The sequence below is a fragment of the Coregonus clupeaformis genome, chromosome 15, assembly GCF_020615455.1.
Source record: "Coregonus clupeaformis isolate EN_2021a chromosome 15, ASM2061545v1, whole genome shotgun sequence".
Lineage (NCBI taxonomy): Eukaryota > Metazoa > Chordata > Actinopteri > Salmoniformes > Salmonidae > Coregonus > Coregonus clupeaformis.
The window spans coordinates 10,763,365-10,784,206 of NC_059206.1; the positions used below are offsets into that span (position 1 = coordinate 10,763,365).

General features: G+C 32.3%; 1 protein-coding gene across 11 annotated transcripts in view; it reads left to right on the forward strand.

Moving 5' to 3' along the window:
• Positions 1-20,842, forward strand: part of LOC121581840 (transcription factor 4) — a 340,785-nt gene that overhangs the window by 225,264 nt on the left and 94,679 nt on the right. For 2 of the 11 annotated variants that reach the window (XM_041897203.2, XM_041897208.2), the window contains exon 1: positions 3,211-3,432. The exons of the other annotated variants lie outside the window; for them this stretch is intronic. In XM_041897203.2, the coding sequence (XP_041753137.1) occupies positions 3,364-3,432 (69 nt within the window). In that variant the 5' untranslated portion in view covers positions 3,211-3,363. Of the gene's footprint in view, positions 1-3,210; positions 3,433-20,842 lie in introns of those variants that run through there. 11 annotated transcript variants of the gene reach the window in all.

Sequence of the window (20,842 nt, forward strand, 5' to 3'; positions counted from 1 at the left end):
TCTCCTACCCTCACTCCCCACTCCCCAACAGACCCATCGCTCCTATCTCCTACCCTCACTCCCCACTCCCCAACAAACCCATCGCTCCTATCTCCTACCCTCACTCCCCACTCCCCAACAAACCCATCGCTCCTATCTCCTACCCTCACTCCCCCAAACACAACACAACCACCATCTCCTTTTAGTGGAGAAAAACAGTAAAACTGGTGTTGTATATTTGTAGGAATATAATTTTTCCACAGAAATGTGTTTTATTAATATTATTTTCATGTTTGTTATCACTTGGTTGACATTGACTGTGAGTTATAATGTCATTTTATTGTGGGGTACATTTGTATTCTATTGTCAACCATAAATTATATTGCAAAATGTTATTGAATCTAAGGTGAAGATGTGTTTTTTAAATTCCATTTGATAAATAATTAACAAAAACATTTAGTTTAGACATACTGGACTGTTGTGTGACATTTCAACATACCCAGCTGTAGCTGTTAAGTTGATATAGATCCTCAGAGGTAGCATCAGGGGCCAGATCTGTGTGTTCAGCTTCTGTCTGGGTTTTATTCTCTCATATTACTGCATCATGGTGGTTAGTCTCCAGTTATTCTGGTTGTATTTTATTTGTTACAATAGCTGGGCCTGTATTCTTCTTCTGTAGAAGGTATTTGTTGCATCTTTCCACCTTGTCCGTAGTTCAGTCGTCTAAAGGTGGGAGAGTGCCATTCCATTATGGTGGTTCTAAGTTCTAATGTGGTGGTTCTAAGTTCTATTATAGTGGTTCCAAGTTCTATTAAAGTGGTTCCAAGTTCTGTTATGATGGTTCTAAGTTCTAATGTGGTGGTTCTAAGTTATATTATAGTGGTTCCAAGTTCTATTATGGTGGTTCTTAGTTCTATTATGGTGGTTCCAAGTTCTATTATGGTGGTTCCAAGTTCAATTATGGTGGTTTTCAGTAATATTATGGTGATTCCAAGTTCTTTTATATTGGTTCCATGTTCTATTGTAGTGGTGCCAAGTTCTATTATAGTGGTTCCAAGTTCTATTATGGTGGTTCCAAGTTCTATTATGGTGGTTCCAAGTTCTATTGCAGTGGTTCCAAGTTCTATTGTAGTGGTTCCAAGTTCTATTGTGGTTCTTCCAAGTTATATTGTGGTGGTCCTAAGTTATATTATGGTGGTTCCAAGTTCTATTGTGGTGGTTCTAAGTTCTATAATGGTGGTTCCAAGTTGTTTTATGGTGGTTCTAAGTTCTATTAAAGTGGTTCCAAGTTGTATTGTGGTGGTTCCGCATTCTATTGTGGTGGTTCCAAGTTCTATTGTGGTGGTTTCAAGTTATATTGTGGTGGTTCTAAGTTATATTATAGTGGTTCCAAGTTGTATTGTGGTGGTTCCAAGTTCTATTGTGGTGGTTCCAAGTTCTATTGTGCTGGTTCCAAGTTCTATTGTGGTGGTTCTAAGTTATATTATGCTGGTTCCAAGTTCTATTGTGGTGGTTCTAAGTTCTATTGTGGTGGTTCTATGTTATATTATTGTGGTTTACAAGTTATAGTGTGGTGGTTACAAGTTCTATTGTGGTGGTTCCAAGTTCTATTGTGGTGGTTCCAAGTTCTATTGTGGTGGTTCCAAGTTCTATTGTGGTGGTTCTAAGTTATATTATTGTGGTTTACAAGTTATAGTGTGGTGGTGCCATAGAGAGTGTCCAGGGCTGAGGCTATAGCTGGTGCTCTGCTTCTGAAGGGCTGTGTGGGTCTGTGAGAGTTTTGACTGAGTGAAGAGAGAGGCTCTGTGAAGCTCCTAACATCATCGATCACCTCCCAACCAACCCTCTGCCTGTCCTGTGCGCAGGTGCAGCCTGCCAGGACTTCTCCTTGGCTCCTCTCTTCTCCTGCTGTTCCCTTTAGATTTTATACAAATCATTTATTTATATATCTTTGTTTTTTCTCACAATGGTTGTTGACCAAGCGGCTAGAAAGCAGCGGTAGTCCGTTTGCTCTGTCTCTCTCTGTCTCTGTCTCTCTCTCTCTCTCTCTCTCTCTCTTTCTCTCTCTCTCTCTCGCTCTCTCGCTCTCTCTCTCTCTCTCTCTCTCTCTCTCTCTCTCTCTCTCTCTCTCTCTCTCTCTCTCTCTCTCTCTCTCTCTCTCTCTCTCTCTCTCTCTCTCTCTCTCTCTCTCTCTCTCTCTCTCTCTCTCTCTCTCCCCCTCTCTCTCTCTCCCTCTCTCTCTCTCTCTCTCTCTCTGTCTCTCTCCCTCTCTCTCCCCCTCTCTCTCTCTCTCTCTCCTCTCTCTCGTCCAGTCCTCATGCTGCTGCCTGGCTGCTGCATACAGCCCAATGCTGGGAGCCAGCCAGCTCACCAGACAGATGGTTCAGTTATTAGATGTGCATCATACCATTCCCTTCATGACACTCGCTTTTTAATCAAATTAAAGCAAAAAAGGGGGGAGTCTATTAACTGTGTTTGTATTCAACTCTATAATGGTTGTCTCTACTACGACTAACCTCTCTCTCTCTCTCTCTCTCTCTCTCTCTCTCTCCCTCTCTCCCTCGCTCTTTCTCTCTATCTCTTGCTCTCGCTTTCTCTCTATCAACTCTCAACCCAGAGCCCAACCAATGTGTGTGTGTGTGTGTTTGTATTGAGCTCCTGGTATAAGAGGTACAGTGTGAAGACAGAGAGCTGGTGATATATGAGGTACAGTGTGAAGACAGAGAGCTGCTGGTTTATGAGGTACAGTGTGAAGACAGAGAGCTGGTGATATATGAGGTACAGTGTGAAGACAGAGAGCTGGTGATATATGAGGTACAGTGTGAAGACAGAGAGCTGCTGGTTTATGAGGTACAGTGTGAAGGGAGATTACAGAGTTAAAAAGGGGGCAGAAACAGTTGAATGAAAGCATGTAGTCATAAAAGCTGTGGATGGGAAAAGTTAATATTTGATTCTCTTCGAAGGAGCCGACCTACGTAGCTTCATGGATATCTATAGCTTCCAGATTTACTATGGATAGATAAAAGTGTGTCGGCGTGTGTGAGAGAGAGAGAAAAGAGTGAGAGAGAGTGTGTGAGTGAGGGAGGAGGGAGGGGAGGGGAGGGCCACATGAAGAGGGAGAATCGCGTCAATCCTTCTCTCGTCCCTCCCCTCCCCTCTCTCCTCCCTCCCTCCCTCCCTCCCTCCCTCTCTCCTCCCCTCCCATAGCCCAACGTCAGAAATGGTTTCTCCCTGCTTTGCATATCCACCATGCTTGGCCTGGCCATATGGGAAAATGACACTGAAGGAATTGTTGTGAGAAAAAAAAAAGGGGGGACAGCGAGTTAGAAGTTGAAGTTGTTAGAGTGCTACCGAAGAGTAAAGGGGTAAAACGACTAAAACAACATGTATTGCGCCTACACGATCCCAGGAATGACTGGAGGTTCTTTAATGTATTACTACAACGGCAAAGCGGTAAGTCAACTGTCTCTAACTCCAGTCATCGACAGACAGGAGCTAGGTTACATTTTATCAGGCGCTCTCAGGGATAGGTCTCGGGCTGTCATTTCGTGCTAACGCTACTCTTAATTGTGGGATTTGTTGTTGTGTTTAATGCCCGGCGGTGGGTTTTGTCTGTGTTTATCTGCTTAGAAAGAAACAAAGGGAAAATAAATAGAATGTTGGCTGTGTTTCACAGTGGAGGAGAGAGGAGAGGAGAGAGAGGGACAGTTTAGAAGGTGCACCTTTTCAACAACCAGCATGTTGTTAACCCACGCTGGTCAGTCTAGTATATTAAACCTCTATATCTACGTGTTGTTAACCCACGCTGGTCAGTCTAGTATATTAAACCTCTATATCTACGTGTTGTTAACCCACGCTGGTCAGTCTAGTATATTAAACCTCTATATCTACGTGTTGTTAACCCACGCTGGTCAGTCTAGTATATTTAACCTCTATATCTACGTGTTGTTAACCCACGCTGGTCAGTCTAGTATATTTAACCTCTATATCTACGTGTTGTTAACCCACGCTGGTCAGTCTAGTATATTTAACCTCTATATCTACGTGTTGTTAACCCACGCTGGTCAGTCTAGTATATTTAACCTCTATATCTACGTGTTGTTAACCCACGCTGGTCAGTCTAGTATATTAAACCTCTATATCTACGTGTTGTTAACCCACGCTGGTCAGTCTAGTATATTAAACCTCTATATCTACGTGTTGTTAACCCACGCTGGTCAGTCTAGTATATTAAACCTCTATATCTACGTGTTGTTAACCCACGCTGGTCAGTCTAGTATATTAAACCTCTATATCTACGTGTTGTTAACCCACGCTGGTCAGTCTAGTATATTTAACCTCTATATCTACGTGTTGTTAACCCACGCTGGTCAGTCTAGTATATTAAACCTCTATATCTACGTGTTGTTAACCCACGCTGGTCAGTCTAGTATATTAAACCTCTATATCTACGTGTTGTTAACCCACGCTGGTCAGTCTAGTATATTAAACCTCTATATCTACGTGTTGTTAACCCACGCTGGTCAGTCTAGTATATTAAACCTCTATATCTACGTGTTGTTAACCCACGCTGGTCAGTCTAGTATATTAAACCTCTATATCCAGCTTTGTTTGATGATAATAATTTGGTTCGTATTTGCAGCTGTTAACATTGTAATGCTGTAATAGATGATTCCGTTATTTTCAATGATCTGAAATGGGGTATAATGAAAATACTGTGGAAGGGAGCCCAAAGGAACAGGGCTAATTTGATTGACTGTAACTTAGTATAAATCTACCGATGATATTCCTGAAAGGGATATGTATAATACTGTTATAGAAGCATGTCAGCCTATATTAAGCATGTTTTTGAGAAAATAATTGTAGTTGTTGTAGACAGTTTTAATTATATTATTCCATATATTGTGATTAGACTTTTCTTTTGCCTTCAAAAATGATAAAGGGGATTTCTGTTGAAATGTGCTGTGACTCTGGTAATGTTGCGCTGTGACTCTTGGTAATGTTTTGACAGACAGACAGACACATATGGGTTGTTATTGCTCCACACCTGTGAAATATCATGGCCTGGAAAAAGGTTACAGAGGAGAGAGAGAGAGAGAGTGTGTGAAAGAGAGAGAGAGAGAGAGAGAGAAAGAGAGAGAGAGTGAAAGAGAGAGAGAGAGTGAAAGAGAGAGAGAGAGAGAGAGAGAGAGAGACAGAGACAGAGAGAGAGAGAGAGAGAGAGAGAGAGAAAGAGAGAGAGAGTGAAAGAGAGAGAGAGAGTGAAAGAGAGAGAGAGACAGAGACAGAGAGAGAGAGAGAGAGAGAGAGAGAGAGACAGCGAGAGAGTGAAAGAGAGAGAGAGAGAACAATGTTTGTTTGGTCCACAATGCTCCCTGTGTTGCGAGACGACATTCCAAAGAGAGAAGGAGAGACAGAAATAGAGAGCGAGAGAGAATAAAACGAGAGGGAAGAAGCGTGTAAAGGGTCAGTCTGTCCGTCTGTCTGTCTGTCTTTCCTGAACTATGCTATGCAGCTCCTTAGCCTTCTGATAATAATCAGACAGGAAGGGAAGGTAGAGTAGAGAGCTGCAGGTCATTTGAGAGCAGTTAGACTAGCCAGCGCCTCGCAGAAGGTCCTCTGTACTCATGCTGCTGTGTCTCGAACCCTCTATCCACTGTCGTCTACTGGTCACTGTCCACTACTGAAGCTCACTCATATCAACAGATCAACACGTCTGGTCTGCCTCCTCACGATGTTCTCTACTGATGAAATGTCCTGTTTGTATTAAGGCAAATTGCATATGCATCCTCAAATAGTTTTTTTTGTTGCTTTTTAGCAGGAATATATTTTTTATTTATGATGATAACACATTTTAATGTAATATATTTGTAAATGTTTGGTGCTCCCGATATAATGTTTGTTTTTATTTGCATGTTTCTTATTTTAAATGATTTATTTTTTATTTTGAGGCCAATTTTTGAATAGAGATGTTATTATCCCCAAGTTAATTTTTACAAATTCAGAAATATATATACACCCAGCCACAAATTGATAATTCCCCTCCCCCCTACAGATAGTGTATAGAATATGAAGCCTTGGTATTTTGAATGCAGATGATTTACCATGTGGGCCTGTTCAGAACGGAACATTTATCCAATCATTGCCCCAGTTCCAAGCTCCCGCTCCTCGCTAGATCCACACACATACAATGGCCAACGGTTGACGGATGAAGTTTCCCGCCTGCCGGACGAATCCATATGTTCCCGCCCGGGCCTTCTCCTCTCCGTGCCCAGGGGCGAGGGTGGCCATGTTGGCAAACGCTGTGTCGCGTTTATGCCCCGTTTTTTTATAAACATAGGGCCGTCTTTGTACGGGAGCTCGGATGCCGTACACATTTTTTTTTGATGATACGGTGGGCATTGTATACAGCGGGCCCTCGATGGCCGCTTTGTGCCGATCTTGATTCCGTGCCAAGCATCTTGCTGCTTGGGGTTGTTTGTGCTGTCCGTTCGTTTGCCGACGGATAAAAAAAAATAACACACACACACACACACACACACACATCCTGCCGAAACCCTATCGATAGGTGGCCTTGTTTCTGATTGTATTTTTTCATGCCTTAAAAATAACCACAAAGGTTGCCGTTGCAGCAGCGTTGTGGTCTAAGTCTAAGCCCGAGAACGGTGGCGGTGGGTTGATGTCTGCATGCCGGCGTTGGGGAGAGAGAAAGTAGAGCAGCCAGTCAGCCAGCCAGCCAGACAGCCAGCCAGTCAGCCAGCCAGCCAGCCAGCCAGTCAGCCAGTGCTCCATGCTAGGCTTGGTGCTTGGTCTGAAGGAGCTTCTGGAAGAGAGGAGATGGGCAACGCTACAGACCGGCTGGCTAATGAGTCAACAAAAGAAGAACTAAAACAAAAGGCCTTTCTCTCTCTCTCTCAGTCTCTCTCTCCACCAAGCCCATTTTAAACAGAGCCACTGCTTCTACCCAGTCTCTATTGTTATGCTAAGAGAAACATTTGAATATTTCTCTACCTTAATTAGCTACATTGCAGAATCTAGTTAGGGTTAGTGCCAAATCTTTTGCTACTTATTCATAAATAAATGTTTGAAAGTACGAAAATATGAAATGTACAATGAAAATGTTTACAATCACCATAAAACATTTTTTGGGTTTCATTAATGTATTTCATTGCCTTGACTTTTATTTATCTTGTTAGACAATACAATATTTTTTTTATTTTTTCGTTGATTTGAAAAGAAAGAGTGGGTTTTTACTTCAATCAAAATTATTGATTGCGATATACTCATCTATTTTATATAGATGTATTTTTATTATAATGAGTGATTCTTATAATTTATTTCACAATGTTGATATTTATTTAAACATTATCACGTTGATATTTAATATAATCATTACAACATAATAATAATCATAATAATCATACATTTTGTAATAATTATAATTAGTTAATAACATTCCTATTGTTAAAATGGTCAATTCATTTTTTGACGCAGAAGTAATTTTTAACCATACGGGTTTTTCTGTGTGTGTTATACCGTATTGTATTTGTGACGACCAGTTTGTTAAGATGAAATATAGTAATTGTTTTTTTTCTGTTTTACGGGCGCAGAGCTAGCAGCCGTGTTTCCATGCTGTATGGCTGGAATGACAGCACAGGATGGCAGGCAGTTTGAATGGTTTATAAATGCACAGGTAGTTGTGTGTGAAATCATCCTACATTGTTCTCTAATGAGTTTACAGTTTAGCAGGCTTTGGATGTTGGAGGTTTGTCTGAACTATGTATCGGTTCTATCTCTGTGTTTAATGTATCCAGAGGGCCTAGACTTGACTGTTCAATTTAATTCAAAATAACTTCCTCTGAGGGAACTTTGTTTTGTGGAGTGGTTTTTATTAAACAACAAAACACGTATATAGAAGATATTACATGTATGGAATGACCTGGGTCCTGTCTGTTTCATTGGGTGGACTTAACATCGACCTTCAACTTCTTGTAGTGAAAACGTTTAATTGTACACACAACGTGTTAAGATGTTTTGAGAGCAGGTGTTTTTTGTTTAGTAGAATGTCAAATGGCGTTTCAGTATTTAATTAGTACCATTACTATATCTATCTGTCTCTCCATCATAATATGGATTTCTCAATTTATGCTATCAGTCAAATAGTATAAATAGAAAAATACATATTATTAGGGTCAGTGCCTTTTTGACTAATAATATAAATTAAAAAATACATATTATGATAGTAAGTTACTATTTCACTAATAGTATAATTTGAAAAATACATATTATGATGGCCAGTTACTATTTGACTAATAGTATAATTTGAAAAATACATATTATTATGGTCAGTGCCTATTTGACTAATAATATAAATTTAAAAATACATATTATGATAGTAAGTTACTATTTCACTAATAGTATAATTTGAAAAATACATATTATGATGGCCAGTTACTATTTGACTAATAGTATAATTTGAAAAATAAATATTATGATAGTAAGTTACTATTTCACTAATAGTATAATTAGAAAAATAAATATTATGATGGTAAATTACTATTTCACTAATATTATAATTTGAAAAAATCAAATAGTATGATGGCCAGTTACTATTTCATTAATAGTATAAATTGCGTTCTGTTCTATAGAACATGTTGAAGGAAAAGCTTAGATACATTTGTATAATCATCTAGCCTTTCTTTCTAACACACCACTGTAGCAGGTGTCAGTATTCATCCTTCATCTTCTATAACACAGTACCATAGAGTATTTTCCTTCTCGTTCCCGCGCTTATCAACGCTTCACAATAGCGTCCGTTGGTAGTGTTGCCAGAACGTGATACTACACAGAGAAAGGGTCAGCAGTCCTCCTCCTATTGATGGCCCATATGGATGTCAGCACTATACTATACACCCGTCAGGCAAGGATGGGGCAGAGAGACTCCCTTTACAAGCATTCCTGGGATAACTGGGATTTGCACACAAAGCGGATGGGAAGTGATGGAGCAGCATCCCAAATAGCACCCTATTCCCTATGGGCCCTGGTCAAACGTAATGCACCATATAGGGAATAGGGTGCTATTTGAGACACAGCCTGGGTCTTTCCGGTGATGGGGATTCGTCCGGTGACTGAGGCCTTGCCAGTCGGGCCAGACTGATCAAACTGCAATCAGCATCAGGGCAGACTGACGGGCAAGCAGGCGTCTGGGCCGGGGCGCTTTACAAGGTGGCGTGGCTGTTGTCGGGTATGAGTAACAGCAGGCACACAGACTGGCGGATAGTCTTCTGTTGCTAACCTGGGAAAGAGGAGAGAAGGAGAGGAGAGGAGAGGAGAGGAGAGGAGAGGAGAGGAGAGGAGAGGAGAGGAGAGGAGAGGAGAGGAGAGGAGAGGAGAGGAGAGGAGAGGAGAGGAGGAGAAAAGGAAGAGTAGAGGAGCTCTTCCCCTCTCTTTTGTTCACGTGAGACCCGGCCTCACCCCCTTCTCTTTCTGTTCTGTGGGTGACACTGTGTAGTGCCCCTCACCCCCTTCTCTTAACTGTGGATGACAGTGTCACCCTCTCTACTCCACTCCAGCCCAGGACAGGGCCGAGATGACGAACAACGTTACACACTGTCTCTCTCTCTCTGGTTCTATGGCCTGGCCTGTCCTCTCATTATGGAAGTGAAAAGAGAGCTTTTGTCAAGGGGGAGAACATCCCATTGAAATAGGTCATCCCTAGCTGTGCTGGACCATGTGGGGCTGTGTGGGGCAGGGGCTCACAGACATATGTTGTGTAAGAGACAAATTATGCAAAACACTGACTAAAGTGGTCAACCCTCACCTCATAGTTATTCTGACCATATTAATTATTATGGGTGTTATAGTGTTATAGTGCTGAGTGTTATAGTGTTATAGTGTTATAGTGTTATAGTGTTATAGTGTTATAGTGTTATAGTGTTATAGTGTTATAGTGTTATAGTGTTATAGTGTTATAGTGTTGTAGTGTTATAGTGTTATAGTGTTATAGGGTTATAGTGTTATAGTGTTATAGTGTTATAGTGTTATAGTGTTATAGTGTTATAGTGTTATAGTGTTGTATGTTTATAGTGTTATAGTGTTATAGTGTTATAGTGTTATAGTGTTATAGTGTTATAGTATATATGTTATAGTGTTATAGTGTTATAGTGTTATAGTGTTATAGTGTTATAGTGTTATAGTGTTATAGTGTTATAGTGTTATAGTAGTTATAGTAGTTATAGTGTTATAGTGTTATAGTGTTATAGTGTTATAGTGTTATAGTGTTATAGTGTTATAGTGTTATAGTTTTATGAGTGTTTATAGTGGGTTATAGTGTTATAGTGTTATAGTGTTATAGTGTTATAGTGTTATAGTGTTATAGTGTTATAGTGTTATAGTAGTTATAGTGTTATAGTGGTTATAGTGTTATAGTGTTATAGTGTTATAGTGTTATAGTGTTATAGTATTTATAGTGTTATAGTGTTTATAGTATTTATAGTATTTATAGTGTTTTAAGTATTTATAAGTATTTATAGTTCTAGTGTTATAGTATTTTAGTTTTATAGTTTTATAGTATTTATAGTGTTATAGTATTTATAGTATTTATAGGTTATGTTATAGTGTTTTAGTGTTATAGTATTTATAGTGTTATAGTGTTATAGATTTATAGTGTTATAGTGTTATAGTTTATAGTGTTATGTGTTATAGTTTTATAGTATTTATAAAGTATTTATAGTTTTATAGTGTTATAGTGTTATAGTGTTATAGTTTTATAGTGTTATAGTGTTATAGTGTTTATAGTTTTATAGTGTTATAGTGTTATAGTAGTTATAGTGTTATAGTGTTATAGTTTTATAGTGTTATAGTGGTTATAGTGTTTATAGTGTTATAGTGTTATAGTGTTATAGTGTTATAGTGTTATAGTGTTATAGTGTTATAGTGTTATAGTAGTGTTATAGTGATTATAGTGTTATAGTGGTTATAGTGTTATAGTGTTTCATATTTATAGTATTTATAGTTTTATAAGTGTTATAGTGTTATAGTGTTATAGTGTTTATAGTGTTATAGTGTTTATAGTGTTATAGTGTTATAGTGGTTATAGTTTTATAGTGTTATAGTAGTTATAGTGGTTATAGTGTTATAGTGGTTATAGTGTTATAGTGTTATAGTGTTATAAGTGTTATAGTGTTATAGTGTTATAGTGTTTATAGTTTTATAGTGTTATAGTGTTATAGTGTTATAGAGTTATAGTGTTATAGTGTTATAGTGTTATAGTGTTATAGTGTTATAGTGGTTATAGTGTTATAGTGTTATAGTGTTATAGTGTTATAGTGTTATAGTGTTATAGTGTTATAGTGTTATAGTGTTATAGTGTTATAAAGTGTTATAGTATTATAGTGTTTATAGTTTTATAGTTTATAGTATTTATAGTTAAGTATTTATAAGTATTTGTAGTGTTTATAGTATTATAGTAGTTATAGTGTTATAGTGTTATAGTTTTTAGTGTTATAGTGTTATAGTGTTTATAGTTTATAAATAGTTATAGTGTTATAGTGTTATAGTGTTTATAGTGTTATAGTGTTATAGTGTTATAGTGTTATAGTGTTATAGTGTTATAGTGGTTATAAGTTTATAGTGTTATAGTGTTATAGTGTTTATGTATTATAGTATGTTATAGTAGTGTTATAGTGTTATAGTGTTATAGTGTTATAGGTTATAGTGTTATAGTGTTATAGTATTTATAGTGTTTATAGTGTTATAGTGTTATAGTGTTATAGTGTTTATAAGTATTTATAGTTTTATAGTTTATAGTTTATAGTAGTTATAGTGTTATAGTGTTATAGTGGTTATAGTGTTTATAGTGTTATAGTTTATAGTGTTATAGTGTTATAGTGTTATAGGTTATAGTGTTATAGTGTTATAGTGTTATAGTGTTATAGTGTTATAGTGTTATAGTGTTATAGTGTTATAGTGTTTATAGTATTTATAGTGTTATAGTGTTATAGAGTGTTATAGTGTTATAGTGTTATAGGTGTTATAGTGTTATAGTGTTATAGTGTTATAGTGTTATAGTGTTATAGTGTTATAGTGTTATAGTGTTATAGTGTTATAGTGTTTATAGTGTTATAGTTTTATAGTGTTATAGTGTTATAGTGTTATAGTGTTATAGTGTTATAGTGTTATAGTGTTATAGTGTTATAGTGTTATAGTAGTTATAGTGTTTTAGTGTTTATAGTGTTATAGTGTTATAGTTTATAGTGTTATAGTAGTTATAGTGTTATAGTGTTATAGTGTTATAGTGTTATAGTAGTGTTATAGTGTTATAGTTTTATAGTGTTATAGTGTTATAGTGTTATAGTGTTATAGTGTTATAGTATTATAGTGTTATAGTGTTATAGTGTTATAGTGTTATAGTGTTATAGTGTTATAGTGTTATAGTGTTATAGTGTTATAGTGTTATAGTGTTATAGTGTTATAGTGTTATAGTGTATTATAGTGTTATAGTGTTATAGTGTTATAGTGTTATAGTGTTATAGTGTTATAGTGTTATAGTGTTATAGTGGTTATAGTGTTATAGTGTTATAGTGTTATAGTGTTATAGTGTTATAGTGTTATAGTGTTATAGTGTTATAGTTTTATAGTGTTATAGTGTTATAGTGTTATAGTGTTATAGTGTTATAGTGTTATAGTGTTATAGTGTTATATTATAGTGTTATAGTATTTATAGTGTTATAGTGTTATAGTGTTATAGTGTTATAGTGTTATAGTAGTTATAGTGTTATAGTGTTTATAGTGGGTTATAGTGTTATAGTGTTATAGTGTTATAAAGTGTTATAGATGTTATAGTGTTATAGTGTTATAGTGTTATAGTTTTATAGTGTTTATAGTGTTATAGTGTTATAGTGTTATAGAGTGTTATAGTGTTATAGTGTTATAGTGTTATAGTGTTATAGTGTTATAGTGTTATAGTGTTATAGTGTTATAGTGTTATAGTGTTATAGTGTTATAGTTTTATAGTGTTATAGTGTTATAGTGTTATAGTGTTATAGTAGTTATAGTTGTTATAGTGTTATAGTGTTATAGTGTTATAGTGTTATAGTGTTATAGTATTTATAGTGTTATAGTGTTATAGTGTTATAGTTTTATAGTGTTATAGTGTTATAGTATAGTGTTATAGTGTTATAGTGTTATAGTGTTATAGTGTTATAGTGTTATAGTGTTATAAGTGTTATAGTGTTATAGTGTTATAGTGTTATAGTGTTATAGTGTTTATAGTGTTATAGTGTTATAGTATTTATAGTGTTATAGTATGTTATAGTGTTATAGTGTTATAGTGTTATAGTGTTATAGTGTTATAGTGTTATAGTGTTATAGTGTTATAGTGTTATAGTGTTATAGTGTTATAGTGTTATAGTGTTATAGTGTTATAGTGTTATAGTGTTATAGTGTTATAGTGTTATAGTGTTATAGTGTTATAGTGTTATAGTGTTATAGTGTTATAGTGTTATAGTGTTATAGTGTTATAGTGTTATAGTGTTTATAGTGTTATAGTGTTATAGTGTTATAGTGTTATAGTGTTATAGTGTTATAGTGTTATAGTGTTATAGTGTTATAGTGATATAGTGTTATAGTGTTATAGTGTTATAGTATTTATGTGTTATAGTGTTATAGTGTTATAGTAGTTATAGTGTTATAGTGTTATAGTAGGTTATAGTTGTTATAGTGTTATAGTGTTATAGTGTTATAGTGTTATAGTGTTATAGTGTTATAGTGTTATAGTGTATTTATAGTGTTATAGTGTTATAGTGTTATAGTGGTTATAGTGTTATAGTGTTATAGTGTTATAGTGTTATAGTGTTATAGTATTTATAGTATTTATAGTGTTATAGTGTTATAGTGTTATAGTGTTATAGTGTTATAGTGTTATAGTGTTATAGTGTTATAGTGTTATAGTGTTATAGTGTTATAGTGTTATAGTTTATAGTTTTATAGTGTTATAGTGTTATATAGTGTTATAGTGTTATAGTGTTATAGTGTTATAGTGTTATAGTGTTATAGTATTTATAGTGTTATAGGTTATAGTGTTATAGTGTTATAGTGTTATAGTGTTATAGTATTTATAGTGTTATAGTGTTATAGAGTGTTATAGTGTTATAGTGTTATAGTGTTATAGTGTTATAGTGTTTATAGTGTTATAGTGTTATAGTGTTATAGTGTTATAGTGTTATAGTGTTATAGTATTTATAGTGTTATAGTGTTATAGTGTTATAGTGTTATAGTAGTTATAGTGTTATAGTGTTATAGTGTTATAGTGTTATAGTTTTATGTAGTGTTATAGTGTTATAGTGTTATAAGTGGTTATAGTATTTATAAAGTTTATAGTGTTATAGTTGTTATAGTATTTATAGTGTTATAGTGTTATAGTGTTATAGTAGTTATAGTAGTTATAGTGTTATAGTGTTATAGTGTTATAGTGTTATAGTAGTTATAGTGTTATAGTGTTATAGTGTTATAGTGTTATAGTGTTATAGTATGTTATAGTATTTATAGTGTTATAGTGTTATAGTGTTATAGTGTTATAGTATTTATAGTATTATAGTGTTATAGTGTTATAGTGTTATAGTGTTATAGTTGTTATAGTGTTATAGTGTTATAGTGTTTATAGTGTTATAGTGTTATAGTAGTTATAGTGTTATAGTGTTATAGTGTTATAGTGTTATAGTGTTATAAGTTATAGTGTTATAGTGTTATAGTGTTATAGTGTTATAGTGTTATAGTGTTATAGTCTTTATAGTGTTATAGTGTTATAGTATTTATAGTGTTATAGTATTTATAGTGTTATAGTGTTATAGTGTTATAGTATTTATAGTGTTATAGTGTTATAGTGTTATAGTGTTATAGTGTTATAGTGTTATAGTGTTATAGTATGTTATAGTGTTATAGTGTTTATAGGTTATAGTTTATGAGTGTTATAGTGTTATAGTGTTATAGTGTTATAGTAGTTATAGTGTTATAGTATGTTATAGTGTTATAGTGTTATAGTGTTATAGGTTATAGTGTTATAGTAGTTATAGTGTTATAGTGTTTATAGTGTTATAGTGTTATAGTGTTATAGTGTTATAGTGTTATAGTTTTATAGTGTTATAGTGTTTATAGTTGTTATAGTGTTATAGTGTTATAGTGTTATAGTAGAGTTATAGTGTTATAGTGTTATAGTGTTATAGTGTTATAGTGTTGATAGTGTTATAGTGTTATAGTGTTATAGTGTTATAGTGTTATAGTGTTATAGTATTTATAGTGTTATAGTGTTATAGTGTTATAGTGTTATAGTGTTATAGTGTTATAGTGTTATAGTGTTATAGTGCTGATGTTATAGTGTTATAGTGTTATAGTGTTTATAAGTGTTATAGTGTTATAGTGTTATAGTGTTTATAGTGTTATAGTGGTTATAGTGTTATAGTGTTATAGTGTTATAGTGTTATAGTGGGTTATAGTGTTATAGTGTTATAGTGTTATAGTGTTATAGTGTTATAGTGGTTATAGTGTTATAGTAGTGTTATAGTGTTATAGTGTTATAGTGTTATAAGTTTATAGTGTTATAGTGTTATAGTGTTATAGTGTTATAGTGTTATAGTATTTATAGTGTTATAGGTTATAGTGTTATAGTGTTATAGTAGTTATAGTGTTATAGTGTTATAGTGATGTTATAGTGTTATAGTGTTATAGTGTTATAGTGTTATAGTGTTATAGTGTTATAGTGTTATAAGTGTTATAGGTTATAGTGTTATAGTGTTATAGTGTTATAGTGTTATAGTGTTATAGTGTTATAGTGTTATAGTGTTATAGTGTTATAGTGTTATAGTGTTATAGTGTTTATAGTATTTATAGTTTTATAGTGTTATAGTAGTGTTATAGTGTTATAGTAGTTATAGTGTTATAGTGTTATAGTGTTATAGTGTTATAGTGCTAGTGTTATAGTGTTATAGTGTTATAGTGTTATAGTGTTATAGTTATAGTGTTATAGTGTTATAGTGTTATAGTGTTATAGTGTTATAGTGTTATAGTGTTATAGTGTTATAGTGTTATAGTATGTTATAGTGTTATAGTGTTATAGTGTTATAGTGTTATAGGTTATAGTGTTATAGTGTTATAGTGTTATAGTGTTATAGTGTTATAGTGTTATAGTGTTATAGTGTTATAGTTGTTATAGTAGTTATAGTGTTATAGTGTTATAGTGTTATAGTGTTATAGTATGTTATAGTGTTATAGTGTTATAGTGTTATAGTGTTATAGTGTTATAGTATATAGTATTATAGTGTTATAGTGTTTATAGTGTTATAGTGTTATAGTGTTATAGTGTTATAGTGTTATAGTGTTATAGTGTTATAGTTATAGTGTTATAGTGTTATAGTGTTATAGTGTTATAGTGTTATAGTGTTATAGTGTTATAGTGTTATAGTGTTATAGTGTAGTGTTATAGTGTTATAGTGTTATAGTGTTATAGTGTTATAGTGTTATAGTATTTATAGTGTTATAGTGTTATAGTGTTATAGTGTTATAGTATTTATAGTAGTTATAGTGTTATAGTGTTATAGTGTTATAGTGTTATAGTGTTATAGTGTTATAGTAGTGTTATAGTGTTATAGTGTTTATAGTATTATAGTGTTATAGTGTTATAGTGTTATAGTGTTATAGTGTTATAGTGTTATAGTGTTATAGTATTTATAGTGTTATAGTGTTTATAGTGTTATAGTGTTATAGTGTTATAGTGTTATAGTGTTATAGTATGTAGTGTTATAGTTTTATAGTGTTATAGTGTTATAGTGTTATAGTGTTATAGTGGTTATAGTGGTTATAGTGGTTATAGTGTTATAGTGTTATAGGTATAGTGTTATAGTGTTATAGTGTTATAGTGTTATAGTTTTATAGTGTTATAGTATTTATAGTGTTATAGTAGTTATAGTGTTATAGTGTTATAGTGTTATAGTATTATAGTGTTATAGTGTTATAGTGTTATAGTAGTTATAGTGTTATAGTGTTATAGTGTTATAGTGTTATAGTGTTATAGTGTTATAGTGTTATAGTGTTATAGTGTTATAGTGTTATAGTGTTATAGTGTTATAGTGTTATAGTGTTATAGTGTTATAGTGTTATAGTGTTATAGTGTTATAGTGCTGAGTGTTATAGTGTTATAGTGTTATAGTGTTATAGTGTTATAGTGTTATAGTGTTATAGTGTTATAGTGTTATAGTGTTATAGTGTTATAGTGTTATAGTGTTATAGTGTTATAGTGTTATAGTGTTATAGTAGTTATAGTAGTTATAGTGTTATAGTGTTATAGTGTTATAGTGTTATAGTGTTATAGTGTGTTATAGTGTTATAAGTGTTATAGTGTTATAGTGTTATAGTGTTATAGTGTTATAGTGTTATAGTGTTATAGTGTTATAGTGTTATAGTGTTTTAGTGTTATAGTGTTATAGTGTTATAGTGGTTATAGTGTTATAGTGTTATAGTGTTATAGTGTTATAGTGTTATAGTGTTATAGTGTTATAGTGTTATAGTAGGTTATAGTGTTATAGTGTTATAGTGTTATAGTAGTTATAGTGTTATAGTGTTATAGTGTTATAGTGTTATAGTGTTATAGTGTTATAGTGTTATAGTGGTTATAGTGTTATAGTGTTATAGTGTTATAGTGTTATAGTGTTATAGTGTTATAGTGTTATAGTGTTATAGTGTTTATGAGTGTTATAGTGTTATAGTGTTATAGTATTTATAGTGTTATAGTGTTATAGTGTTATAGTGGTTATAGGGTTATAGTGTTATAGTGTTATAGTGTTATAGTGTTATAGTGTTATAGTGTTATAGTGTTATAGTGTTATAGTGTTGTAGTGTTATAGTGTTATAGTGTTATAGTGTTATAGTGTTATAGTGCTGAGTGTTATAGGGTTATAGTGTTATAGTGTTATAGTGTTATAGTGTTATAGTGCTTTATAGTGTTATAGTGTTATAGTGTTATAGTGTTATAGTGTTATAGGTTATAGTGTTATAGTGTTATAGTGTTATAGTGTTTATAGTGTTATAGTGTTATAGTGTTATAGTGTAGTGTTATAGTGTTATAGTGTTTTATAGTGGTTATGGTAGTTATGAGTATTTATAGTGTTATAGTCGTTATGTATTTATAGTGTTATAGTGTTATAGTGTTATAGTGTTTATAGTGTTATAGTGTTATAGTGTTATAGTGTTATAGTGTTTATAGTGTTGGTGTTATAGTGTTATAGTGTTATAGTGTTATAGTGTTATAGTGTTATAGTGTTATAGTATAGTGTTATAGTGTTATAGTGTTATAGTTTTATAGTGTTATAGTGTTATAGTGTTATAGTGTTATAGTGTTATAGTGTTATAGTGTTATAGTGTTATAGTTTTATAGTGGTTATAGTGTTATAGTGTTATAGTGTTATAGTGTTATAGTGTTATAGTGTTATAGTTTATAGTTTATAGTGTTATAGTGTTATAGTGTTATAGTGTTATAGTTTTATAGTGCTGAGTGTTATAGTGTTATAGTGTTATAGTGTTATAGTGTTATAGTGTTATAGTGTTATAGGTTATAGTGTTATAGTGTTATAGTGTTATAGTGTTATAGTGTGTAGTGGTTATAGTGTTATAGTGTTATAGTGTTATAGTGTTATAGTGTTATAGTGTTATAGTGTTATAGTGTTATAGTGTTATAGTGTTATAGTGTTATAGTGTTATAGTGTTATAGTGTTATAGGTTATAGTGTTATAGTGTTATAGGTGTTGTAGTGTTATAGTGTTATAGTGTTATAGTGTTATAGTGTTATAGTGTTGTAGTGTTATAGTGTTATAGTGTTATAGTGTTATAGTGTTATAGTGTTATAGGTTATAGTGTTATAGGGTTATAGTGGTTATAGTGTTATAGTGTTATAGTGTTATAGTGTTATAGTGTTATAGTGTTATAGTGTTTATAGTGTTATAGTGTTATAGTGTTATAGTGTTATAGTGTTATAGTGTTATAGTTTATAGTGTTATAGTGTTTATAGTAGTTCTAGTATTTATAGTGTGTGTTATAGTAGTTATAGTGTTTATAGTGTTATAGTGTTATAGTGTTATAGTGTTATAGTGTTGTAGTGTTATAGTGTTATAGTGTTATAGTGTTATAGTGTTATAGTGTTATAGTGTTTTGATGTTATAGTGTTATAGTGTTATAGTGTTATAGTGTTATAGTGTTATAGTGTTATAGGTGTTATAGTGTTATAGTGTTATAGTGTTATAGTAGTTATAGTGTTATAGTGTTATAGTGGTTATAGTGTTATAGTGTTATAGTGTTATAGTGTTATAGTGTTATAGTGGTTATAGTGTTATAGTGTTATAGTGTTATAGTGTTATAGTAGTTATAGTGTTATAAGTGTTATAGTGTTATAGTGTTATAGTGTTATAGTGTTATAGTGTTATAGTGTTATAGTGTTATAGTTTATAGTGTTATAGTGTTATAGTGTTATAGTGTTATAGTATTTATAGTGTTATAGTTTTATAGTGTTATAGTGTTATAGTTGTTATAGTGTTATAGTATTTATAGTTTTTATAGTGTTATAGTTTAAGTGTTATAGTGTTATAGTGTTATAGTGTTATAGTGTTATAGTGTTATAGTGTTATAGTGTTATAGTGTTATGAGTGTTATAGTGTTATAGTGTTATAGTGTTATAGTGTTATAGTTTTATAGTGTTATAGTGTTATAGTATTTATAGTGTTATAGTGTTATAGTGTTATAGTGTTATAGTGTTATAGTGGTTATAGTGTTAGAGTGTTATAGTGTTATAGTGTTTATAGTGTTATAGTAGTTATAGTGTTATAGTGTTATAGTGTTATAGTGTTATAGTGTTATAGTGTTATAGTGTTATAGTGTTATAGTGTTATAGTGTTTATAGTGTTATAGTGTTATAGTGTTATAGTGTTATAGTGTTATAGTGTTATAGTGTTATAGTGTTATAGTGTTATAGTGTTATAGTATATTTATAGTGTTATAGTGTTATAGTGTTATAGTGTTATAGTGTTATAGTGTTTATAGTGCTGAGTGTTATAGTGTTATAGTGTTATGAGTGTTATAGTGTTATAGTATTTATAGTGTTATAGTGTTATAGTGTTATAGTGTTATAGTATTTATAGTGTTTATAGTGTTATAGTATTTATAGTGTTATAGTGTTATAGTGTTATAAGTATAGTTATAGTAGTTTATAGTGTTATAGTGTTATAGTGTTATAGTGTTATAGTGTTATAGTATTTATAGTGTTATAGTGTTATAGTGTGTTATAGTTTTATAGTGTTATAGTGTTATAGTAGTTATAGTGTTATAGTGTTATAGTATTTATAGTATAGTGTTATAGTGTTATAGTGTTATAGTGTTATAGTGTTATAGTGTTATAGTGTTATAGTGTTATAGTGTTATAGTGTTATAGTGTTGAGTGTTATAGTGTTATAGTGTTATAGTGTTATAGTGTTATAGTGTTATAGTGTTATAGTGTTATAGTGTTATAGTGTTAGTGTTATAGTGTTATAGTGTTATAGTGTTATAGTATAGTTATAGTGTTATAGTGTTGATGTTATAGTATTTATAGTGTTATAGTAGTTATAGTGTTGTAGTGTTGTAGTAGTTATAGTGTTATAGTGTTATAGTGTTATAGTGTTATAGTGTTATAGTGTTATAGTGTTATAGTGTTATAGTGCTGAGTGTTATAGTGTTATAGTGTTATAGGGTTATAGTGTTATAGTGTTATAGTGTTATAGTGTTATAGTGTTATAGTGTTATAGTGTTATAGTGTTATAGTGTTATAGTGTTATAGTGTTATAGTGTT